The sequence below is a fragment of the Dendroctonus ponderosae genome, unplaced genomic scaffold (genome assembly GCF_020466585.1).
Source record: "Dendroctonus ponderosae isolate FM_Combo_2020 unplaced genomic scaffold, Dpon_F_20191213v2 Dpon_F_20191213_227, whole genome shotgun sequence".
NCBI classification, from domain to species: domain Eukaryota; kingdom Metazoa; phylum Arthropoda; class Insecta; order Coleoptera; family Curculionidae; genus Dendroctonus; species Dendroctonus ponderosae.
The window spans coordinates 371-24,263 of NW_026018435.1; the positions used below are offsets into that span (position 1 = coordinate 371).

Consider the following 23,893-nt stretch of genomic DNA (forward strand, 5'->3'; position numbering starts at 1 on the left):
CCAAACGAATACTGTTTACTTTCAGTTAACTCCTACGTAATGCCTATTTCCGCTTTACCAATTTCCAACTAGTTTGGTCACTTGCGTCGATGCAAGTACTAAAAACATCAAACCTTTTAGAAATCGATGTTATAGTACCGTTGTAATTACCCGAAGGCTATTTGTTCTTCATATAGACTGGTTGGTCGTCTTCGAGATTCGAGAGGCAAATAACAAGCATTAAAGAACTCGTCCTTTCTTTTTTGAATGGAACTGAAAAAACGCCGCCACGCTGGAATTTTGGCAAAAAATTTACTGGCAATTTCTCCAGCTCTGACCGTTAACCGTCTTCGTTAATTAACTTTGCGAGATAAATGCTACAAATAATCCGTTTAACTGATGTTGCTTTGCAAGGTGCAATTTGCTGCAATCAGCAATTAATGTTTGTGTTGATAACTGAATGATTATATTTGAATTGTTCAGCTGGGCAACTCACACACTAGTGTGAAGCTGTTTTTGTCAAGTTCATGCAGACTCGTTCTCACAGTCGAAATTCTACTCAATTACTTTACAACTTTATTGAAAACTGACTAATATATAAGTGAAACTCTGATAAAGAGTAACGCAAAGTTAAACAAGAACGAAAATCATAAACTAGTGAACCCATCCTAGAAATGCGTACACAAGCGAAATGTAAGGTTCAACATCGAAGTTCATATCCTTCAGGATCTGGCGCATTTTTACCATTGCTGGAAGGTTGTGTAAGTCTTCGGCGATTTTCTGATTTTCTTTGGTGCCAATTTCTTCAATAACTCTTTTAGCTTCTGGATTATCTACAGAATAATCATACATTTTTTTTAGTTTCCTTTAAAAAGTCTGCTTTTGCAGATGTATATAAAATAAAAGAAAATAAAATGATGGAAAGTCAACGCTGAATATGTACTGCAACTGAGCTTTTTTCAATGTGGTTCTGTTCACTAACTAAACTGGTTCACTTGACAAAGTACAAAAGTCTATTTTTGGGTTAATTGGAACTACGTGGTGTATAAACTGTCCTTTCTTGTTTAACGCGAGTGACATTACATTCATTTATATGTTGTATGGAATGTTTTTGGAAATGTAATTGACCACAAGCACCGGATTTATATTTCGTTCTAGGTTTAGTTTTTTCTTATAAACGTCGTATAAAAATTACTCATAAATAAATAATTACTGATTCATTAAATTTGATTTAACAATCTGGTCGACAAAAATAATAATATTGTTAGAAACGTGGCAAAAACAGATGAAAAAATATGTCCACACTTTGTTGCACAAATAAAACATATTTTACTGATTGTGGAAATGGGAATAAATATTACCTTTGTATCCCAAAGCCTTGATCATTTCTCCTATCGGTAGAGCTTTTTGGATATCGAGAATAAATGGTTCCAAGTTGGGCTTTGAAGTTATCTTCGTTGATACCACTTTCAACGATTGAATGTAAGTTCCCAAGCAATTGATTGCTTGGCTGATATTCAGTTTATACTAAAAGTCATCAAATTAACGAATTTTTATTTTTTACCTTAAAGTTTTTGACCCATGTTTTCTAAAGGTTGCAAATTGAAAACGTATAAAACAGACTAAATTACAGTTGCAGCTTTTGGAAAAAATATAAAAACCCGAAGTGAAACGGAGTTGAATCTTTAAGCAGATCACAACTGAAGCTCTTTCAATTATGAACGCAATTTATGAACTTTCCAGTAGACACGTGCTGAAACTGAAAATATTTTTGCAATATTAACAAAAGCTCTTGGAGGTTGGTTGTTTTAAACCGAATTAAATTGTTTACTCTAATGAACTAAGGTATTTTTAACAAATGTATTCTTTATGTCTTCCTCTTTGTCGCTTGTGAATTTATAAAAACAAAAGTGCACAATGTAGAATAATTAGATGATTTGAGAAAAATCTGAGTAAAGCGCAATGTTCCATACATTATTGCATTTTTACCAAAGAAAATGGCATACAATCTGTAGCCACATGTTGAGACATACCATAAGCCGTAGACTTCAACGAATTCTGGATAAAAATTAAATGTTTCACAGCGTTTAGCTTTTGGAATAAAACTTGCGACTATTGCAAACAGAACACTATTTGTATAATTTTTGTAATTCTACAGGAGGCATTCTTGTAAAGAAATTAAATGTATGTTTTCCGTATTGCCGTCCAATATAAAAACTTCGGTACCTTTAGAGCCATATCAGAAAATTTGCCAAATTCTGTACTATTCAGTACCGAGCTGACGAGAGCTTTCCATTCTGCGCCTTGCAAATACAAAACAGCGGCTTTAAAGCCATCATCATCGTTCAAATGGGCTTGTTCGATATCGCGTATTTTATCCTGAGGAATAAAATTCAACAACATATCATGGACTGGAGGTAACCCAATGGATGTAGGCTTTATAGTGGTTTTTCCTTGGGTGCCACAAAGCAGAAAAACGATTAGTAATGCGGAGAAGGTCGTGTCCATTTTATACATGGCTGGAAATTTAACTGCTTATATGACCGGGTTTTGGAATTATCTGCATCTTACCTTTCTTCGAACGGGACGAGGAGTTAAAGTATAAATGAAACAGAACTTTGTGACGGCTTCTGATGATGACACTTATAAACAACTAATTGTTTCCAAGGATATTTAAAATATTTGTTTTACGTTTTCGTCAGTAACGTGATATTTTTTAAGTTTGCATCATCTCTTCAAGTTACATTCGCCCGAAAAGACCAGAAATGCATTTTTGAACAAGAACATAAATTGATTGAAATTGAATATATTTTTGATATATAAATAGCCAAATGGAGACTAGATGAGCATTTGAAATGAAAATTTTCAATTAGTTCGCGTTTTGAAGCAGAAGCACAGCGACCCAGTTTGCGTCACAATGACGGATTTTCAGTCACTCTCTTCCGCGGCAGCAGAAGCAATTAAGGTCAGATTTAGATCTTCTTGAATTATTGATATCCGCAAGAGTCAGACAAGCAAAATAACGTCAAAATGTATGGGCAAGGAAAAGCGGCCGACCCCAGTATGGGTGTGAATTCGTGGTTGTCGTGACACACTCTCAACATACAACGTTGCCAGAAAATAATATCAAAGAATCACAAAAAAATACTTTTAAGTGTTGTTTTAGGCCTGCGCTTACTAGTTATTGTGCACTTCATTAATTTCGCCAAACAACGCATACTTTGGTTGCTCGTTTTGTGGATAGCTCGAAAAAACCGCCACAGCACATCAACTCAATTGAGCAATTTCAGAATAATCTTAATATTTACGCAATTCCCTATAAAATAATCACAACTCATTACTGTTAATAATCTCTGCTTATATTAAGTGAAATTATTATTATAAACCAGATGCGAATTGTTCCCATTTGACGATCAACATTTACACGCACAGTTCAAGTTTTTGTAAGCTTCTGTTAAAAGCTTTCTTCCAACACATTAACATCAGCTTTATCTTCCTTCGTACCTTTGGTCCCAAGTGGCAACCTTGCAGGTTCCGAGCAACCATGAGGTACCGATACCGTCGACCAGTACCATGGTATATACCATGAGATTACCTTGTGAGTTGTGAATGGTCCGGTTGGAAAGAGTCGTTTCCGCGATGCTGATGTGATTACGTTCTACCGCGAATGAAACTGTGCATGCTGAGCGGAAAAACATTACATAGCATTGACAGGTGAATTTTTAAGTGCATTTTATATAAAAAATTTCAAATTGATTCTGAACTTGACTTGAAAAAATCAGATGCAAATAGATTAAAATGTAGAATTTAAGAAGTCTTTAAAAAGTTTAGATCAAGTTAGATTTTTGCATAATTTTTTGGTGCGCTGATAATTATAAATTCCATAAAAAAAAAAATTAAAGGTCTGCTTACAAAAACAAAATGTCACAAATTTAATTCAATATTAGCTTGCCGGGTGTAAAAATTCTAAAAATTTGCAAAACGAGCTGCTGGAAAATCGGCACTATAACAGGGATTACAGTTTTTAAGAATAATTTTTTTTTATTACTAAACGCAATTTTATTTTACCAAATATTAGTCTTATTGAGCTGAAGTCATACATATATATATTTTGTATTATTTCATATAGTTAAGTCTATAATTTTATGCATTTGGAATTTTTATTGAATTCGGAAATAAACACTAATAAACTAGCAGATAAACTGGTTGTTCTCGATTATTTTACAATAATTTTTTACTTGTCGAAGATAAAAAGTTTGTTACGTATAAGAACGATAAATGGACAAATATGTTTTCTTAAATAAAAACGTGTAAGTAATGCGTATGTTTTCTTACAAATACAACCTTAAAGCGGGATGAGCCTTAAAGTGTCCAACTTCCTTACATACTAGTAAAACATCATTTTAGGAATGTTTCTTGTTTCTTCTGACGCCAAATGCGAAAATTCAAGAATAATGCGGGTCTGAAATCAGCTCTTAATCTTTGGCTCAAACTTAGAGAACAGGTGGAAGAAGATATAACCCAAAAATGCGCATTTTTTATATAAAACTTTGAAATTTTTATATGCGGAATTTTATATGCAAAATGCGGAAATTTGAGACTAATGCGCGTCTCCAAACCGTTCTTAATCGTTTTTATTTAGAGAATCGGTTGAGCTGCGAAGCTTTAGTTATTTCATGACAGAGCTTTAAACTGAGCTCTTTTTTTATATAAAACATGATTTTAGGAAAGTGTCTAGTTTTCATGTAAAGTGTACAAATTCAAGATTAATGCGAATTTGAGAATCGCTCTTATTCTTAGGCGCATACTTAGAGAACCCGTGGATCTGCATATCTCGAGAGCCTTAAAGTATGCTCTTTTTTACAAAAAATATAATTTTAGAAATGTTCCTAGCTTTCACGCCAAATGCGAAAACTTAAGATTAATGCCGGTATGAAACCCGCTTCGAAGGTTTGGTTCATGTTTAGGGAACCGCTGCAGCTCTAAGCTTTCCTTTTTCATTACGAGATTAGAGACCAAAAATTCGAATTTTGTTCATATAAAAGTTCTATTGAAAACGTTTCCACTTTTTCACGCAAAATGCGGAAATTCGAGATTGATGCCCATCTGAAGACCGCTCTTAATATCTGTCTCTTATTTGGAGAATCGGTTGAGCTGCGAAGCTCAAGTTATCATCGCGGGATAGAGCCGCAAAGTGTGCACTATGCAAAGTATTATTAATAGTTGCTAGTTCATATTCTAGCTACCAAAAATGTGTATGAATAATAACGTTGGTTGGGATTTACATTTCCTCGATATACAGGATGCCCCTAAATTAATCTGCGATACTTTAAGGGAATATTTTACAGCCGAATCGGTACAAAAATGTCTAAAACTGTCTCTGAGCGAGACGAACGACTTATAAAAGTGCGCGCTTTCCACAAGTATTTCTTAATATATTTACGTCAATATGCAAAAATTTATTTCCCCGTCTGGTATTTATATTTGGTTGCTATTAGAGGCACATCGCTTTGAGATACACGTAAAACAAATACTTTATGAAATATGTTTGCCTTTTTATTTGTGTTGTGTCTTGTTGGAAATTATGCTGCAGTTTAGGTGAGACCAGGATCATTACAGCAGAAGCAATATTTTATTAATATATAAATTCAATTCAAACCAATGATTTGCACATATTATCTGAATCCGGAACCAACTAAATTACTGTACAATGAAAATGAAAATCGCTGTTTTGCAATTTTCCTCCTGCCTCCGGATGCTTGATATAAGCTAAATGGTATGAATAACTACAATCGGGATTTGATTAATTCAATTAACGTACAATACGGAACAGATGCCACTGGAATGAGGTAGAATCGTTTGATGAATTATTCGGTACATTTTTAAATAAGATTCGAGCGGTACGAACTTTACGTGCGATGAAAAAGATGATTATGAGGACGCCAGGATAAGATGGAATTTGTCTAAAATCATCAATTAAATAACGTAAAGCAGTCATTTAATTTAGCGTACAATAAGTCATGTAGCGTATAGAAATTTTCATACAGACTGCTGCTGAAATATATTCATGGAAAGAAAATACATGTTATCGAAACAGTTGATAACAAAACCGTTCAATCATTTAATGGGGTAATACAACGTATACTTTTATCAAACTTTCGATTTGATTGCATAGTCATGAAAACTCGAGCTGATATTAAATAATTAGCAGTACTAATTAAGAAGTTATTTGCGCAAAAGTAACACACAAACATGCGGGTTGATTAACCTCTTCTAATTTCATTAAACATTTAATAAATGTCGGTAAATGTCCGAGCAAAGTATTATGGGTAAAAAATTTCTTACTTCTAGAAGTAAGTGATTTACGTCGAAGTTAATCATATTCTATGAGTTTACTTTTGAGAAATATCGTACAAAATGTTGTTCTGTCCAGCTACATAGCCCGGCGGGGATAATAAATTATATCAATTAGGTATCTGCCAAAAATTTCGTTTTCTAATAAAGTTTAGCAAAATTAAGCAATTTGTGTTCAAAGTCATGTATCCATATGGTTATGTATTCCTTCATCCGTATCAACAGTTATGAAGCGAGTTGAATAAACGCAGGAGAAAAAACAATTTAATTATTATCTATTGTATAAACAAATTCTATTATAAAAACTACGAATAAACGGGTGAAATTATTATTAGGAAGATATGCAGTTGATTAAGATAACATTACGTATGAGAAATCGAATATGGCTATTGCATTATGAAAAGGTTTTGATGAATTCTCTTCAATTTGTTCAGAAAGATTTGTGATGCATGCAGTAAAATACAATTGGTTTGTCGATTGTGATTCGGAATAGGTAGCAATAAAGAAATGCAATTTTTGAAACCCACAGTAAACGGTAAAAACGATTAATATCGATAGACGTGCTAGTTATGAACCAAAGATTTTCACACTATTCGCCAGTATTTTATTTCCAATTTCAAGCAACTTTAAGATCTTTTATTATACGGCCATATCAGATTTGCGACGAATGAGTCTATATTTCTTTTTGTTCTGTAAGCTGCTTGTTGTGCAATATTCTAAAAGCGTGATTAATTTCTTACACTTCACACATTTTTTGTAGTTTTTGGGAAACATTATTCGTTAAGGTGTATCTGTGATTCTTTTAAATTTATGCCTCGGATATAAAACGGAGGTTGTCAATTAATACTATCATCCTGGACTATTAATCTTTTGATGATAATCTATACATAAATTAAGCACAAATCCAAGCGGGTTTGCCATTTTTTGGTCACTTCCGTCGTAATTTTCAATTGATGTGGTATTTTCATTTCTGACATTTGCTATTTACATTTCCTTATTTATCGTTTAGTGCGGATTTACCATTTGGCTCTAATTGCATCCTGCATTAGTTCGGTAGTCGAGTCATGTTCTTGGTAATTTTTCTTTGAACATCAACAATTCATGAATAATATTGTTGAACTAATTCATAATATCACGAGTTGTGCATTTCACTGTAGAACACTACATTAAAAAAATTTAAGAACAAATTAAACAATGTTCAATTCCTCTAGTAAGTGTCTGCCTCGCTAATAAATTCTAGTAGCGAAATAAACTGTTATTCTGTTGAACCTGTCAGGAAGAATTAATGATAGCAAAATTGCCGATTAATGAAAATATGCAATTAGAGATTTTTATGTTATTATTAAATACCTATTCCACTAAGTGGTAAAAATGTTGGCGTAACATTCTGCTCAAGGTTGTTCAGTAAGTGGACATTCTACATTATTTTAGCATAGATCCTAGTATCCATTAAACATGTTTCAATTTATTTCTGCAAATTGTTTAGCGATTCCTTCGGAAAGCTAGCAATCATTTTAGTCCCCTGCATTCGCACCAAATCGTCGTCACTCACATTCAGATTCACCTTGTCTTTGCTGGATTTAATCCTATTAGGAAATGGATGTGCTTGTCTTTCGCGTACCTACTAACTTTTCAAATTTTTCTAATTTTGCTTTTGTGATGAACATTTTCATCATTTGAAATGTATTCTGACAATAATTTTCATAACTTTATAACCACTGCGTCAATTCATATTGCAAAAAGTACCTACTTGACCTACTTCTTGTGGCGATTCGACAATTTGTGGCGATTTTCTAAAACCAACAAAACATAGCTAAGAAGAAGCTTTCCTAATCTCTTCTTAGAAGAAAAAAATAAATCAATCGTTCTCTTTCAGGTTATGGAAGAAAAACCCAGTCTATCTTGCCTTGAAGCAACCACATCAGTAATCCTTCCGGGTGGAATCGATAAAGAAGGACGGCCTATATTTCTGGTTACTGTACCAACAGATACAACTTCCTTAGAGATAACCACTCCTTTGAAATATTTGCTTTCTATTTTCAGGTAACGATAAATCAGATCTAAGCGTTCCAAATGGACTCGATTGTAGATCTGCAGTACTGGGCACCTTGAGGACATTAAATGTGTTCCAATTTATTACTATCAAGTGCTTTAAATCCGCTCCTTCTCGTAATTTTTATACGGAAATGTAGTTTTCATACTCATATTGTAACAGTTAAATTTTAAATAAAGTTAAGAACGATGTTGACACAGTTTTTCTGTGGTATTCTGCCATTTAGACGCAATTTTATTATTTAATAGCCATATTGAGCAACCTATTTGTTGCTAGAGATTAACTGATACTAAACCCCGAATTAATGAAATTGATCAATTAATTCCATATAAATATGCAAATAGCACATTACAAGCTTTGCAAGCGTAATAGACTGCACTTAATGACAATGAAACTGCATCTTTGTATGTTAATTTTGTGGCCCGCTCCTCGCAAATAATGCATAGCAAATATTACTTCTCCGAAGATATCGAGTATTTAGGTCCTGTATACTTTCTCTATGCAAAGCATCATAAAATTATATACTTTCTTCACTTTAACACTCGTAGATCTGGGATTTGAAGTGAATCTGTGAAATGTATGCCTGTAGTTGTGGTGACCGATATTCTCCCATTACTATTTGTTGAACGTTGAATATTATATCAGTTGAATGTTCGTCTGTTGGTACTAAGTAACTATAACTACTTAATTCTAAAAGTAATCGCTTTCAATTGTAAAATTCCAAGAAAATTAGATTTTCAAGTAAATGTAAAATAACATATTAAAACAAAAAGGTCTTTTTAGGAATGCAATCAATGTTTTTCCTCCTGATCCATAAATCAATCAGTCTTGGTGGTTTTGGCTATGGTTACTGTTTGTTATTAATGCAATTTAAATATTATTCCCTGATTCATTTTCACTCCATATTTATTCAGTACATATTGCAACTCCACCTAGTCAGCTTTTTCATATAAATATTGGAAAATGTGACTTTCCGATTGATTCACACCGATGCACAAATGGTTATTGAGTGGCATTTCAGCACATCTTCTTACATAATCTGTATCAAAGGAAATCCTTCAAGCATTTTACTTAACCGTTAAAATCCACTTTTTCTTCTGATTATTTCCAGCAATTAAAAATACATTAAAACATTTCAGCAAGTCGTCAAAAAGAGCCGGATTCACGGTTTTATTAGATGCAAGAAAAGGTTCTTGGAGATTGTCCAGATCATGCATTAGGCAGACGATTGACACGTTCCCAGAAGGGGAACTTCGAAAGTTGGTTGTGTTGAAACCAGATGGATTTTGGGATAAACAGAGGGTGGAGAATTGCACCGTACCACAAAAAGATCAAGAAGTAAGAGATCGAAGTAGAGAAGAAAATTTCAAGTTCTTCTCCTTCATACAGTTAATTGAATACTGGAATATTTATCGGCTAAAACATTCAACCCGTAATGAGGCTGGCACTCAAAGAACGCATTGAATTCGATAGATGCAAAAGTTCGCTCAATTCAATAGCAGTAAATTGCAACAACAAACATGTTGATGTCATACATAATTTACGTTTAAAAAACACTGTTCAATTTGATGTTCGAAATCAAGCTTCCTTCCAATTAATTAATAATTTTCAGGTGATATTTATCCCAAGATCTCGCTTGAACAAGTTCGTAGATCAGTCGCAGCTTCCTGTCGAACTGGACGGTGGATTAATTTATAGTCATGAGAAATGGATCGAGAACAGACAAGTAGGTGGATATACTATGTTTACATGCTGAATATTTAGAAAATGATTTAACTGCAACGAAACCTTGCACAATATTGAAGCTGAACGTAGAAAGTCTATTGCAAACATGCGTTTTGACCCAATAGCTACATGCCAGATAATTACAAGTTTTTATAAGTTTTTTAAACTCAAATATAAGCCTACAATAAGGCAAAATTGGATAAGCTGGTAGAAGTACTTAGGCATACTTGTATGCAATATATAATAGAAATTGAAACGCTATTAACAGTTTCTAAGCACTTTATCTAACCAACAATCACTAAGTTTTTATTTATTCAAGTCTAGCATTTTATCGCCTTTATAGGCAAGCCCTGCTAATCAAATATTTATTATTCCAAATTCTCGTTTTGGTATAATAAATTTATGTTAAATTCATTTACCATATGTTTCGCGTCGATTATTCATGCCTTGATGCTTTCCCGCTTGAATAATAGCAAATCTTACCTAAGTAAAATCTTGTTTTATGAAAAAAAATTATATAATCTGATCTCATATTTACATATTATTATACCTTGTTTATCGTGAGGTCCTTCTGAGTATATCATACTCATAGTATGAGTTAGCAGTCGGTTCAAATTCAATGGCTTCTAGTAGCAGAATTATCGATGATTTTAGTACATTAAAAGAAGGATAAATGTTATTAGTTAAGTGTGGTGAACCCTCTAGCAATTAATATTAAAACCTTTGATGACAAAAATTGATTAAAGGCAAAATTCAGACTTAACATTAATATATTTTTTCGCATTATTTATTGTGTTTGAATGCTAGTATTTTTTTTATACGGTTTCAAATATAATATTAGCATTTTAAAAGCTTTAGCCACTGACGCTAGTAAAGACATTGCTATATTACTTTTATTGGGTGTATCTGAAACAAAAATGTTACAAGACAAACTTGTAACTAAGTTAATTTTTATTATTTATTGAATTAAATTGATTTTTCTTTAAATAGAAACAAGTCTTGATACTGTTATATGAAAATACAGTTTTTAACAGTCATTTGAGTCAAAATATAAGTATCTAATCAAATAAATAAAAAATAATAATTTTCTGTGGACGCGAAAAAATCGCGAAGAAACAAAAATTATTTAAATGAATGAAAATTTCAAAGTCATGTTTTTGCCAAACACCATGCAATAAACACATCTATTAATTATGGATCAATGAAGAAAACTTAAACTAAATCCGTGATTTCCGTCACTAAACCTGTTCTATCCTAAGACTAATGCTAATGTTTAGGAATAATCAGAACCTCAGGCGAGTTTCTTAAGTTCAATCATCTCTTGTGCAAATATTTACTGTCATTATCAATAACCTTATTTATATTAATAATTTATGAACGTTAAAGTATTCAAAAAAACTTGTTCGGTTAGCAGGACACAGAGAGGTGCATTAAGATTTATATACACAACACCTATGCCCACAAGTGGCTGCTGAAAACAAATATTTGGAGATTGTGGTTTTCTACGTTCGAAATGTCCGTTATGTTTTACGTCGGTGTAATTTTAAGTAAACCCACACACTCACAAAGTCACCGGAGTTCAACAAGTTAAGCCATAAAACAACATTCAACTACTCTAAAGTACTTAAAACACTTGAGGTTTTGCAAAGGTTCTCATTTAGATAACAAAATCTTTGGGTATAGAAAGTAGAAGAATTTTACAAAGACGCCGAAGTAACAATAAAAGAACTGGAAGAACTTCGACAACATGTGATACGAAGTAAAGCACTTAGAGCTAGCCAAGTCGAAGAGGCCATTAATACCAGTTACGATATGGAGGAAGCCACAAAAATGTTCGTACACAACGCAACTGAAACAGGTAAAGCCACTTACGATCAAATTATAGTTTGTTCTATCTAACCATTCAACCTTAGGCAAAGAACTGGTTCAAAACATTGAATATGAAAACCGCACTAGGAAATTATCGATAGACCATATTGACCAGACATTTACACCTCAGGATACGTTAGATACGATAGAACGAATACATAGCATAGTTAACGAGATAAGGGAAAAGCAGCAGGAAATTGAGACGAACTGGAACGAGATGGAAAAAAGTCTAGTCGATACCAAAGATTTAAATGAATTGAAGAAGAAAGTCGTCAAAGTAACAAATTGGATTTTAGGTAAATTCAATATTTCCAGTTTAAAAATATGTGTATAACTAATATTAATTAGGCCCTGCTGAGCAATTGATGAGCTTCAACCAAAAAGTGGGATACGATGTCGCATCAGCAGAAGAGCTGAGAAGAGATCATGAAACCATCGAGCTGCAATGCTGGGAAACATATGGAGCATATGCTGAACTGCTTCATCGAATTAACAGCATGTCTGAAAGTGCAGATGAAAATCTCGTCGCTCAGCACAAAGATTTGATATCACAGAAGGAGTTTATGGATTTTGTCTGCAAAAGTTTCGCCATGAGGTATAAGGATAGAGATATTGAAAATAGTCCTGCAGTTCAGCTTCATTTCAGGGTGGAAAAGCGGAGGAATATCCTTATAACGTCCCTGCGATTCTTCAGATTAGTGTCCGAATATTTCGACAAAACCGGAGAGGTATTTGATTCGTTGGTCATGGGGACGGATATCAACGATTTTGATGCTGCAGCTTTTAAACTTGATGAGTTGCAAGAAAGTCAATCATATCTGGGTAATGACAACTTTGCAGGAGAAATTGAGCAATCTTGCCTTTCAGTGCAACTTTCAGTGCGCTATTGTTTGAATTTTTATAGTAATTAAAACGCTGGTCTCGTAAAATGTTTTAGAATCGGTTGAACAAGAAATCCTCCGAGAAGGAGAAAAGTTGTCCGACATGCTTTCAATGCCAGTCAAAGATGCTCTTGGACAAGAAATTGAAGCTGACTACAGCGAAGACATTGTGAATATCCACGACGTCTTAGATGCCACTGTTGCAAGAAAAAATATATTTAGGTAATTTCAACTTGCAGCATGAACAGCAAACCATGCTTATCTCCCAATCATATTTCTTTCAGTGATAGCGTGGAACTGCAGAAGTTGACGCTGCAACAAATCACTTTTATAGATCGTTACGAGAAAGACGCTGAGCAGGCGATTAACTGGTTGGGGGACATATTGAGAGTCATGCTAAGGGACTATGGTCATGTTGGATGTACTGTTTATGAGATTCAATTGCAAAAGGATGAGCATCAAGCGTTCCAAGAGACAGCAAAGGTAAGTTAAAAATCCCCTTCTAACGCTTATACAAAAGTCGATTTTTAGTGCACATATAACTACGGCTGCCAGCTATTGAACGCTTCCCTTCAACTGCGCCAGTCTTGCAAATTACCCATCGAACCTCACAGTAACATGTTCCACATTTTGAGGAACAATTGGGACAGGACGCAATCAATCAGTCAAGAACAAATGACCAGGTTGCGAGTGTCAGCAGTTTTCCATAGGTTGGAAGTGGTTAAGGTCTTGTTAGGGGCGATTAAACAAAATATTCTGCCAACAGGTCAATAGAGGAGCATTGTAATCAGCTGCGTGATTTAAGAGAAGCTGTAGCGACAATTCCCATTCTTAGTTTAGCAAAAAGGAGATTGAAAGTGCATCAGTATTTTGACGACAGGGAAAAGCTGATGGTGGAAGTTGGAAGAATGGTGAGGCTGGGCCGATTGCTTAGAAGCCGACTGAAGGAGCCACTTTACGAGGAGGAATCGTTAGTAATTTAAAACCCCCGTTCCTTGCTTTATATTGAATGCAGGTTTGAGTCTGTTTTCAAAGCAACCCATAAATCACCATTCAGGTACAACATCTTCCCAATGTAATTTACCAGAATATACGAGGTTTCGTGTTCAAAAAACTCTTTGTAGACACAGCGGTTCTCAAAGAGTTTACTTACGCGCAGAGGTTCTTCAGGCGGTAGGTCACTGAAACAAAATAAAAAATGTTAATTTAAACTAGCGAAACCTTTCAAAAACTTGTTTCAAACAATGACAACACATTTAAAAGCCTCGCCCAAGAGAGGATTACGTTTCCACTGCAATTAACTCCTATTACAAGCGAAAGGAAACCGCAAAACAAGTTAAATAAAACCACTAAAACCAAAAACATTCAGAGTTCATATACTTTTCCGAGCTAAATTTGAATTTTCTAAGTGGAGGGGTCGGCTTAGACGCCAGTTGTGACTTAACCGGCTTCAGTTTAACAAGTTGAAAATCCAGTAAGTAAACTTTTTCGTTTTAGAGTTTTTCCAGCTAATTTGCGTGACATTTCAATTGCCCGCAACAAATGGCTAAAGAGTTTATCGATCTCATAGAATTAGCGAAGTAAAGAGACAGTCTGAGTGAGCCAACTCTCAAGTAAAACATGCGATTCCAAATTAGTTTTGCTATCTGTGTCCCACGCATAGTGTAAAATTAGTTTTTGTATGTTTTGCAGATATGTATGTCCTCAAAAAAATTTACGTTTATTGCACCAGATCAAAGGCCAGGGAATGTTTCAAAATATATTTGTTTATTGAACGTAAACTCAAAGTCTGGCTTATGTTAAACTTAAAAATTCAATTATAATCATCCATGAATTAATCGCGAGTATTTTCGGAAATAAAGACTGAGATTTCGCATATTTAACCTGGCCTTTAAGGTAATTATAAACAACACATTCAATAGCAATAAAAATGGATCACTGAGTCTAGTTTGATGAGTTGTAATAAGTTTATATAACGGTTAAGTTTTAAAAAAAATCAAAGTAATTTTTTTCCTTACTTATTATATACAAATGTTTGCTGTAATAAATGAACGAATTAAATAAGCGTTTAATAGATGCTACATTTGCGCAGCAATCATGAAGTTGCATTGTGGAGGTCTTTACACTTGCACTGTTATAAACTCCTAAATGCAAGCATATTTTCTCTCCAAAATCGTGGTCGAAGTCGTTAAATAGTCAATTCTCGATCCCCTGAAATACGTTCGATTCAAATTTATGTATAACGTAATGATTGAATACCAACTACATAATTTTATTTTTAGAAAAACAGGAAAATCATGTGATCCCTTAGGTTGATGGATTTTTTTGTTTACATCGCCGCTTTTGCTTTGATCTCACAATTTAAAAGCCACCAGTGGCAAGAATACAAGGAACTAATCAAAATACATTTTTCGTTCCTAGAAAATTAATTCATAAATTAGACACTTGCCTGCGGCAAAAGTACTACTTTGATAGGAAATAATGGAGACAAATCTGCAATATCAATGTGTCCAGCTGCAAGATATATCGAACCTATACTGAAATATTCAAATTTTTTTAGATTTTTCACTCCTGCATCTGTTGCCAACCACATCGAAGACGAATTCCAAAAGCTTTGCAACAACTCGATAAAAAATAATGAGATTGCCATAGAAGCGATTTCGGAGAGACTCTCAGAAGTAACGCAACTCTCAGAAGAGCTTGACCAAGCTTTGAAAAGCGCTCAGCAGGATTGTATTGTATTTTCTACAACATCCACATCTACCAGTACTGTTGGGGAAGTTAATAATAATTACATCGATCTTCCGAAAATTGACATTAGCAGCATGGACAATGAGAATAAACCTTTTGAGGTAAGACAATTTAACGCCCGCCTTCATCTGAGACCAAAATTCTTGTAAACCAATGAATTTAAATTTCAGAAAGTGAACAAGACAGACGATCAGCTTCGCTCAGACGAAGAGTTCCTAACCGCTTCTGACACTACTCTGCAGCATTCGCGCTCTTCCTCCTATAACACCGCCTCAGAATGCGAGCAACACTTTTCGTCATGGTGGCAGCATGGAAAAGACGATATGCGAGAGAACGTTTCCAAGGAGAAAATGGTTCTGGCTGTTGGATGTCCACCCGAAGGAGAACTCCCTCTTTCAAAAGAGGTAGATTTTCCAATTAAATATTCGCAACATAAATTAACAGGACAAATTTCAGGTGTTGAAGCCTTCACCAGAAGTTCCACCAGGAAAAATTGTCAGGGAGGTCACAGAAACAACGCATATCAAGGTTCAGCAGAGACATAATTTGGGTGTTAAATCTTTTGTGCTCACATCAGAAATCGTTAGGGAAAAGGACTCGGAAGGTTAGTTTGTAAATGCGACTACTTAGGGTTGATGTTGGATAGTTGAGTTCGAAGTATTCCAAAACGAGAAAAGAATAACAGAGCCAAAGAAAGTGAAACAGAACTGGAGTAAAACAGCTAGCACTCAGGCACGAAATGCCAAACATTATTGAATTATAGGGACAAAATCTTCAGTTCTCGAATTTAGACAAGATCCCTTGATTTGCTGATCGTCGGCTTCATTAAAAAAATATTTAGTAATAAAAAACTGTTTTTGTTCTGACGCTTTTGCATTTCTAACTATCTGGACTAAAGGGTTAGTTTTATATATTTATTTTTCCATATAATTTTTAGGGCCAATCACCACTAGAGAAGAAACAGTGAAATATCAGACTGAAGATGGAAAAGAAGTGACACACAAAGTGGATAAACCTGGAGCTAACTTTCACCCAGATGATCTGCTAGCTAGAATAAACGAGGTAGGTGTGTTTGAGCAAGATGGAGCTTGGAGTAATTATAGCAGCTATCGAAACGTTACGCAACAAACCATAAAGAAGTTTATGCTGAGCTAAGTTGCAAATGTTCCGTTAAAAATTACCACTTGATAGAGCAGTTTAGCGTTATTCGAGTTGTATATTAAACACTTGCCCTCATGTCTAATTGGATGGCTTTCCTATATTTATAAGCACTTCTTGCCTAAGGAATCTAAAAAACCTGCTCGGATTTTTCATAAATCTACGAAAAATTAATTTCTCGATTAATAGTCATTCGTAGGTATAATCCAATGTGCCAATTTTTTATTCTTAGATCAATTGTTTTACTGTCGTATATTTTATTCTACAAGGCATTTTATTTACATTGTTAATGCTTTATTTTGCTTTTTGTATAATAATTGTTAATGTGCTATTTTGTTGGTCATTAAACACTTTATTAAAAACGCATGGTTTTTTATTTGCAAACTATACTGCATGATTGACGATTATTTATTTGTTCCTTTTGTTGTTTAAGCTGCTTTCGCTGTGGGTAAGTATCGAAATTTAGACGCATATTTACAATTTACGTATTGGTTTTATAAGTGTTTCGATACTATTCTTAGAGAAATTGCGCAACCACAAACATAATTTTCCAGGCTATCAAAAATTTGCCAACATTCTGGAAATCTTGACACTAATTTCATTGATGCTGCTATTTTGCGTACCTCAATTTAATGGCTATATGCTTGACGGTCCAATTACCCCTCTTTCAATTTTAGTTCATCCCACGCCATTTTTTTCGTTTATTTTTATATGCATGTCTGAGATTATCTGGCAGTTCTTAATTTTAAACAATCACTGGTTTTTACGTAACACGTAATCAATTTTTTGATGGATTGCATGGATATTTTAAACGGTGAAGACACATTTTCATGAATATATATGTTATGCTGTTTAATAATTAATAAATAATGAAAGAAGGCTTTTTTCGAAATTAACTGTATGTATAGAATTGCAACAGAAGCTACAGAGTTTTAAAAACAAATTTTTGATTCAAAAACATCGTAAATTTAAATTCGCAATTTAATTTCTGGTAAGTAATTTCAACGATGCAAATGCTTGCCAAGCAATCATTATTTAAATACTGGGAGCAATGAATTGCCTTTTTTTGCAACCTGAAAAATGGTGGAAAAAATGTGGGATATCTAGCAAGTAAGCGAAATAAGTTGGAAAACGTCAAATAAACTGGAGACGCTTTTAAGTAGAATAAGCTGGATGGACCGCAGACTAATATTTCCGCTAAAACTTCGAAGGCTTATTATAATAAGCCATAAATTCAGACATTTTATGAATTCATATCATTCCACTTCGGGAAGTTAACAGAAGTGATACATTAGCACTTGCCACTGAAATGAGCATGCAACCCATAAATATTTTTTCAAGTAATGATTCATATATATAGTTTTTGTAATGTTCCCGTTACATTGCTCAATGCAATCGTAATACATTATAAATGACCTTTTATCTGTGCATAGTAAAAGCTCTAAAAAATTACAAATATGCTAGATAATCCGCATCATAATAAACTAAGCGTGATACTTGGTCTATAACCTTGTCCATTTCGTTACGCATTAATCACGCTAGAACATAGTTAGAACTCTATAAAAGTAATTATAAGCGGCAAATGGTAACTTCGAAACTTCATAGAAAAAAACCATTAGAAAGAAGTTCAAGGCTGATAAGTCGAACTTATATATAGAGGTGATCAAATGGAACACCAAAACATTTAGTTTAACCGAGCACATTTTCATATGGTCTTACACTGCGCAAACAACGATTTTATTTTCAATATTAATTGAGATGAATGAACAGCCAAAAGTTGGGTCTTACGTACGGAAGTCGATAATTGAAATCCATTAATCCGATTTATTTGCATTGTAACACCAAACCAAAAACATCGCTTTTGTCAATAAACTGCCCTGTTCAAGCAGGTTTGTGTTTATCTGCTTCAAATCTGGATCTGACATTCCAATACGAAAATAGATCGATCCGTAAGACGAAATCTAAATACTGGATTGCTCTGTTTTCTCAAACGGTTTTCATTACATAAATTACAGCTAAAAATAACCGACATATTGAGTAGATTTTGGGAAATACTCGTAAGGATTAGAATTGCTTTATTTCACTGAAATCAGCCCAAATTAATTAACAACTAATTTTTTAAAAACAAAACTAACAAAACAATTTTTTTTTTATTATAAATAAAATGTAAAATATAAAATTATTTTTTCAATAAAATCAATTTAACGCACAGTCGTAGTTTTAGAGATAATTTGTTCAAATGAATCTAGCTATGTCAAAATTACATAAAAATTTCAGCCAGCTTAGAACGTGATTTAGTTGATCTGAATATGCATATAAACTGCGCAACAAAATGTTACACAGCCAAATTTGCCCTAATTTTTGAAGTAGATACATTTTGGTTGCTTCTAGCCATTTGTCCTCCGTTTGAAGATTAGCTAAACCTATTGCTTTCTGTTCGACAATGTTTTGATCAAAATTAAACAAATCAGATACATTTTCTACAGGGCGGAAAATAAAAAAATGCAAAATTAGATAAAGTTCGGCACGCTCCTAGTTAAACAAAAATGAGGTTTTCGGGATCTCAACATCAAAAGTTCAAAGATAAACTAAATAGCTCAAAATTGTTCTTTGATTTTGCAGCCATATCTTTCGAATACAGGGTGGTCTTAAAAAATCTTCTTGCAGCAAACTTTTCTGCTTTCGGGTCGATCTTTAGAATCATGAGCTCATGCTGAAGCTAACATTTAGACAATTTAAGTCGACTGCGAAGTTTCAGCTTCACGGTGCGCTTTAGAATTTGCTAGTGACTTAAAAAAACATTTGTCCCTGCATTTCCCAAAATTAATTTTTTAAAAGCACTCTGTAAATAAACGCGTTTAGCAAAAAATTCAAAAACTGTTTAAATATACGAAGTCTATCTTTCTGTTGACCAAAAAAGTTTTTTTGTCCAACTGGTCATGTGAAACTTGCACCAGCTGTGCATTGATCCATTTGTTACCCTGTAGAAAATTTGTCTGATACACAAATTTGCACACAAAATTGAAAATAATTGCACTAAATAACGCTTCAAACAGAAATAGAATTTTTTTACAAACTTCTTGTTGGGTATTTCGCCTTAAAAATTTTTGTCTTTAAAAAAGACAGAATTTTCTCACGTCTTCTATTACAGATTGATAAATAGTCCTCCTATTTCGCAATAAGAACGAATTATTTATCAAAAAGTAATCAAGAACTATCATCTAGAGGGTATTCTGCGACACACTTAGGCTCAAGCTGTAAGAGAAAATTCCAATTAGAAAAGCAATTAATTTGAAAAATTACCTTGATGTTTCGATAGCTATTTTCTGCTATCGTTATCAAAAGAACCTAAATGAACTTAAAAAAGAGGATGTTAATAAATTGTGTAACAATAGTAGGATAATACAGTATATGAAAATTCGCTCTGTTAATTCGTCTGTGCAAATTGTCAGTTATGTTGAATTTTCATATACTGTATTATCCTACTATTGTTACACAATTTCTTAACATACTCTTTTTTAGGTTCATTTAGGTTCTTTTGATAACAATAGCAGAAAATAGCTATCGGAACGTCAAGGCAATTTTTCAAATTAATTTCTTTTCTAATTGGAATTTTCTCTTTCAGCTTGAGCCTAAGTGTGTCGCAGGATACTCTCTAGATGATAGTTCTTGATTACTTTTTGATAAATAATTCGTTCTTATTGCAAAATAGGAGCACTATTTATCAATCTGTTATAGAAGACGTGAGAAAATTCTGTCTTTTTTAAAGACAAACATTTTTGAGGCGAAATACCCAATAAGAAGTTTGTAAAAAAATGAATCCGCCTCAACAATATAAAACTTATCTACAGAAATAGAATGGCAGAATAGAACAGCAATCAGAATTTTTCCAATAAAAAAGTTGGTCCAAATTTGTCAGCGTAGCTCTGATTTTGTTGAGCAGTTTATTGAATAAATAAATATAAAACAATTTGCACTACACTTGTTTGCAGAATGCTAATCAGTAAAACATAATTTAAATAAGGATTAAAGAGAGGAAAATAGTAACAAAAAGAACTAATAAAATTACTAAAAGCGCCAAATATATCATTTAATTTTTTTAAAACAGAAAATGTCCTCTTTAATTACAAGTTTTATTTAGATTTAGAGATGAGCTGGAGTTGCTAAAACCTTAGCAGGAAATGAGCATATAGGAAATTTGGACTTTGTATAGAACGTTGGATCGGGTACATTATAATTCCGATTACAACACAGAAGACAGCATGAAAAATGCCGATGCACTCGATGCAGGTATAACAAATATTGCCGAACTTTTGAAAACCACCGCAAAATATTGTCAGTAAAAAGTTACTTCATGTTTCTTCGTAACTTTTAAACAATTTTTGTCAAAATTACAATTTTTTCTACAACCTCTTCTTTACTACAGCGGGTCTGGCTGCATTGAATACTGCTCACCAAATAAAATACGGCTCGCCAAAAGACATATTATTTGTTAATATTTGCATTATCAAAACAATTAAAAAATATGACGTTTTCCTCATAATCTCTTCCTGAGGTTTTGCAAAAACACTGGCTTGAATCCTCAGGGCTCTAAAGCTCACACTGGACCAACACGATCAATCAGTGATCATTAGTCGACCGAAAGCTTTTAAGCAAAATAGCTCAGGATGCAATGGACTCGTGGGTGGGAAACTTTTGAAAGTTATTATTTTTCGCGGCAGCCCAAAAGCGAGAAAAACTCACCATTTTTAATGCTAGAATTTCCAAGTTCATATAGGCAAATAAAAATTTTGGTCCGGAATTGCAGTACTAACAAAAATCACGTCTAATTGACTACTATTACAAAAAAGTGTATTTCATTCTAAGCACCTGCTCGTATAATTAAAAATCTGTTGACTGCTTCAATTAAATTGTAAGCTGTTCTATGTTATGGTTTATGCTATGGAAGAACCTTGAATTCACGTAAAGAAAACAATTTTTGACTGTTACAAAAGTAAAACATCTTGCACACAGTTGATTCTTAACAGCAAATCCATTAGCATCAACTATTCGTCTGGGCTAATGTTATTATCTCGCATTTCATATAATAATTTCATGGGTCTGGCCCCTACTGTTTTGTCTATGGTTCGTGGTTCTGGTGGTCGCTTCTTGACGCTAACGACGATGACCACAACTCCTGCCATGTACCAGCAGGACTGCTTGAGCGGCCGCAGAAAATCGGCACTCGCAACAGTGTGTTTCGCGGCTCGCCGTAAGTTCGATCATTAACCGCCGCTAATGAAAATATAAAAATAATCCGATTCTCGATACGAGATTGAACTGGCCTCGTCCTGCTACTTTCGCCAAAAAAAATTGCGTTCCGACAGTTCATTTTTCGTGATCAGTGAAACTTTGAGTGCACTCTAAAAAATTTTGAGAACAACAATTGTTTAGTCCTATGGATAGCAATATGAATAAACCAGCTGAAAACGGTGATGATGCGTCTGCAGCAATGTCCAAAACCACTACCATCAGTACCATCGCGGTCCAAAGCGGAAAAACTAGGATTGTTATTGCCTTACTGCACGTATGTCGACTTTCCATGCATTTACCATAAAAAACTTTTATGCCAAACTAATTAAAACCTAATGAGGTAGTTGTTTAGTAGTAACGCATTTAACCAGTCTATGGACTATTAATTGCCAATTCCTGCCCATCACTGCAAATATTTGTCTCATTGATTTGCTTCGTCTTTACGGAATTTGATTAAGATTGATGCTGATTTAGAAGATATTTGACTACATCTAAGTTCAAGTGAAAGATCAAAAAAATGCAGAAAAGCCAGTCTGATAAATAGGCTGGTAAAAATAGAAGCATGTGTCATGTTTTCGACTTGAAATGTTCAAGCTGCTACAACAGCCCGTTTTCTGGAAACTCTATGGATGTAAATTCAAGGTTCTAAAGCTATTTTTAAAGTCAATTATTTGCAAAAATCTATTGAGTTTATAGCAAATGTTAGGCTTGTTTATGTAGTTTGGAAACTCTCCGAACTTGCTTCAGAGTAAAATTTAAAAAAAATGGGGCCTCAAACGCACCAGCTGCTTTGAATGGATTAAAACCGATCGCTTGATTTAATTGAATTAGTTACCAAAAGGCTTCAGTCATCGCCTCGTTGTTTTATGATCAAACATCACAGTTTTTCCAGTTTAAAGGTACAACAAGCCAACTAAATGCAGATTTGCTTGGAACACTGCAAATATATACAGCGGGATTTAAAAATGGTGAATATTTTTAAGAAGCTACTGAAGCTCATTGGGAAGGCTTGGAAAATATATTAAAACAACCTTTTGAGCCCACTTCCTGATAATAAACGCTCTAGAAGCAAGTTTGATTCAGAAAAAAGTTCTCATTATGCTCAAAGGATTTCTGCCGCAGCATTTTTGAAAAAAGCACTAACAAAGCTAGGAAAAATATTTTAGGGATTTGGGCAATTTTTTCTTAATATCGAACTTTTGACGCAACTCTGTTTAAAGTAATAATACTTGAGGAAAAGCCACATTCTTATTCTTGCATCAAATGTGTTAATTTTCGCCCGAAGACTTTCCAGAAAATAATAAAGCGCCTTGAKRGACAAACATTAATAAATAATTGGAAACAATAAAAATTGACSTYATGAAGTGAATCTTGATTAATTGTGTGATAAATTATAGATAGAGCTAGACACAAATCTTGTACTTACATTCATTGCACCGTTTTTCGGGTTTGTAAGCCATRGAATTTCTTCTCGACGTTTCGTTCRCATATGTGCTGAACATTATCAAAGTCTTCTGTGCCCATCTCCGATGAGTGCGGTGAGAACGCAAGACAACTTCKATCGTCACCTCATCACTTGTGATAATGTTTAGAGCGTATGTGAGCGAAACGTCAGGAAAAAAATCCAATGGCTTACGGCTTATGTACCCGGGAAATTTTTCAATCGACATTGTTACCGCACGGTCAAGCCTTCATAGGCCGAGCATTTGTTTAACCGCTTTGGAAATTTAATTGAGAAACTAAATTTCGTAACACAAATTTTTTTCTCAAAGGTTCGAAGTGAGCAATTTATAGATCCATTGGGTTATCCATTTTTGGGAAAAATTCTGGT

At 33.9% G+C, this 23,893-nt stretch overlaps 2 protein-coding genes across 2 annotated transcripts; one reads left to right on the forward strand and one right to left on the reverse strand.

Moving 5' to 3' along the window:
- Positions 1-541: 541 nt before the first annotated feature.
- Positions 542-2,661, reverse strand: LOC125503676. The gene is made up of 4 exons (XM_048664407.1): positions 2,551-2,661; positions 2,206-2,498; positions 1,341-1,506; positions 542-812 (listed from the first exon to the last, which is right to left on the reverse strand). Exons 2-4 carry the CDS (start codon positions 2,494-2,496, stop codon positions 634-636), a joined length of 636 nt encoding a protein of 211 aa, XP_048520364.1. The 5' UTR covers positions 2,497-2,498; positions 2,551-2,661; the 3' UTR covers positions 542-633.
- Positions 2,662-3,346: 685 nt separating this feature from the next.
- Positions 3,347-17,134, forward strand: LOC125503675 (SEC14 domain and spectrin repeat-containing protein 1-B-like). Its single transcript, XM_048664406.1, has 16 exons — positions 3,347-3,693; positions 8,210-8,376; positions 9,526-9,724; positions 9,999-10,112; positions 11,795-11,969; positions 12,025-12,276; positions 12,329-12,575; positions 12,627-12,802; positions 12,918-13,083; positions 13,146-13,344; positions 13,393-13,571; positions 13,628-13,831; positions 15,422-15,713; positions 15,783-16,016; positions 16,069-16,216; positions 16,550-17,134. Exons 2-16 carry the CDS (start codon positions 8,213-8,215, stop codon positions 16,765-16,767), a joined length of 2,967 nt encoding a protein of 988 aa, XP_048520363.1. The 5' UTR covers positions 3,347-3,693; positions 8,210-8,212; the 3' UTR covers positions 16,768-17,134.
- The last annotated feature ends 6,759 nt before the right edge of the window (positions 17,135-23,893 follow it).

Bases quoted from the DNA above. Each gene is read 5' to 3' on its own strand.
- LOC125503676 (XM_048664407.1), bottom strand. From the start codon at position 2,496: ATGTATAAAATGGACACGACCTTCTCCGCATTACTAATCGTTTTTCTG. The intron at 1,507-2,205 runs GTACCGAAGTTT...GATGACTTTTAG, and splicing joins TTTCTGATATGGCTCTAAAG to TATAAACTGAATATCAGCCA. The intron at 813-1,340 runs GTAATATTTATT...ATTATTCTGTAG, and splicing joins CAAGGCTTTGGGATACAAAG to ATAATCCAGAAGCTAAAAGA.
- LOC125503675 (XM_048664406.1), top strand. From the start codon at position 8,213: ATGGAAGAAAAACCCAGTCTATCTTGCCTTGAAGCAACCACATCAGTA. The intron at 8,377-9,525 runs GTAACGATAAAT...AAAACATTTCAG, and splicing joins TATTTGCTTTCTATTTTCAG to CAAGTCGTCAAAAAGAGCCG. The intron at 13,345-13,392 runs GTAAGTTAAAAA...GTCGATTTTTAG, and splicing joins CGTTCCAAGAGACAGCAAAG to TGCACATATAACTACGGCTG.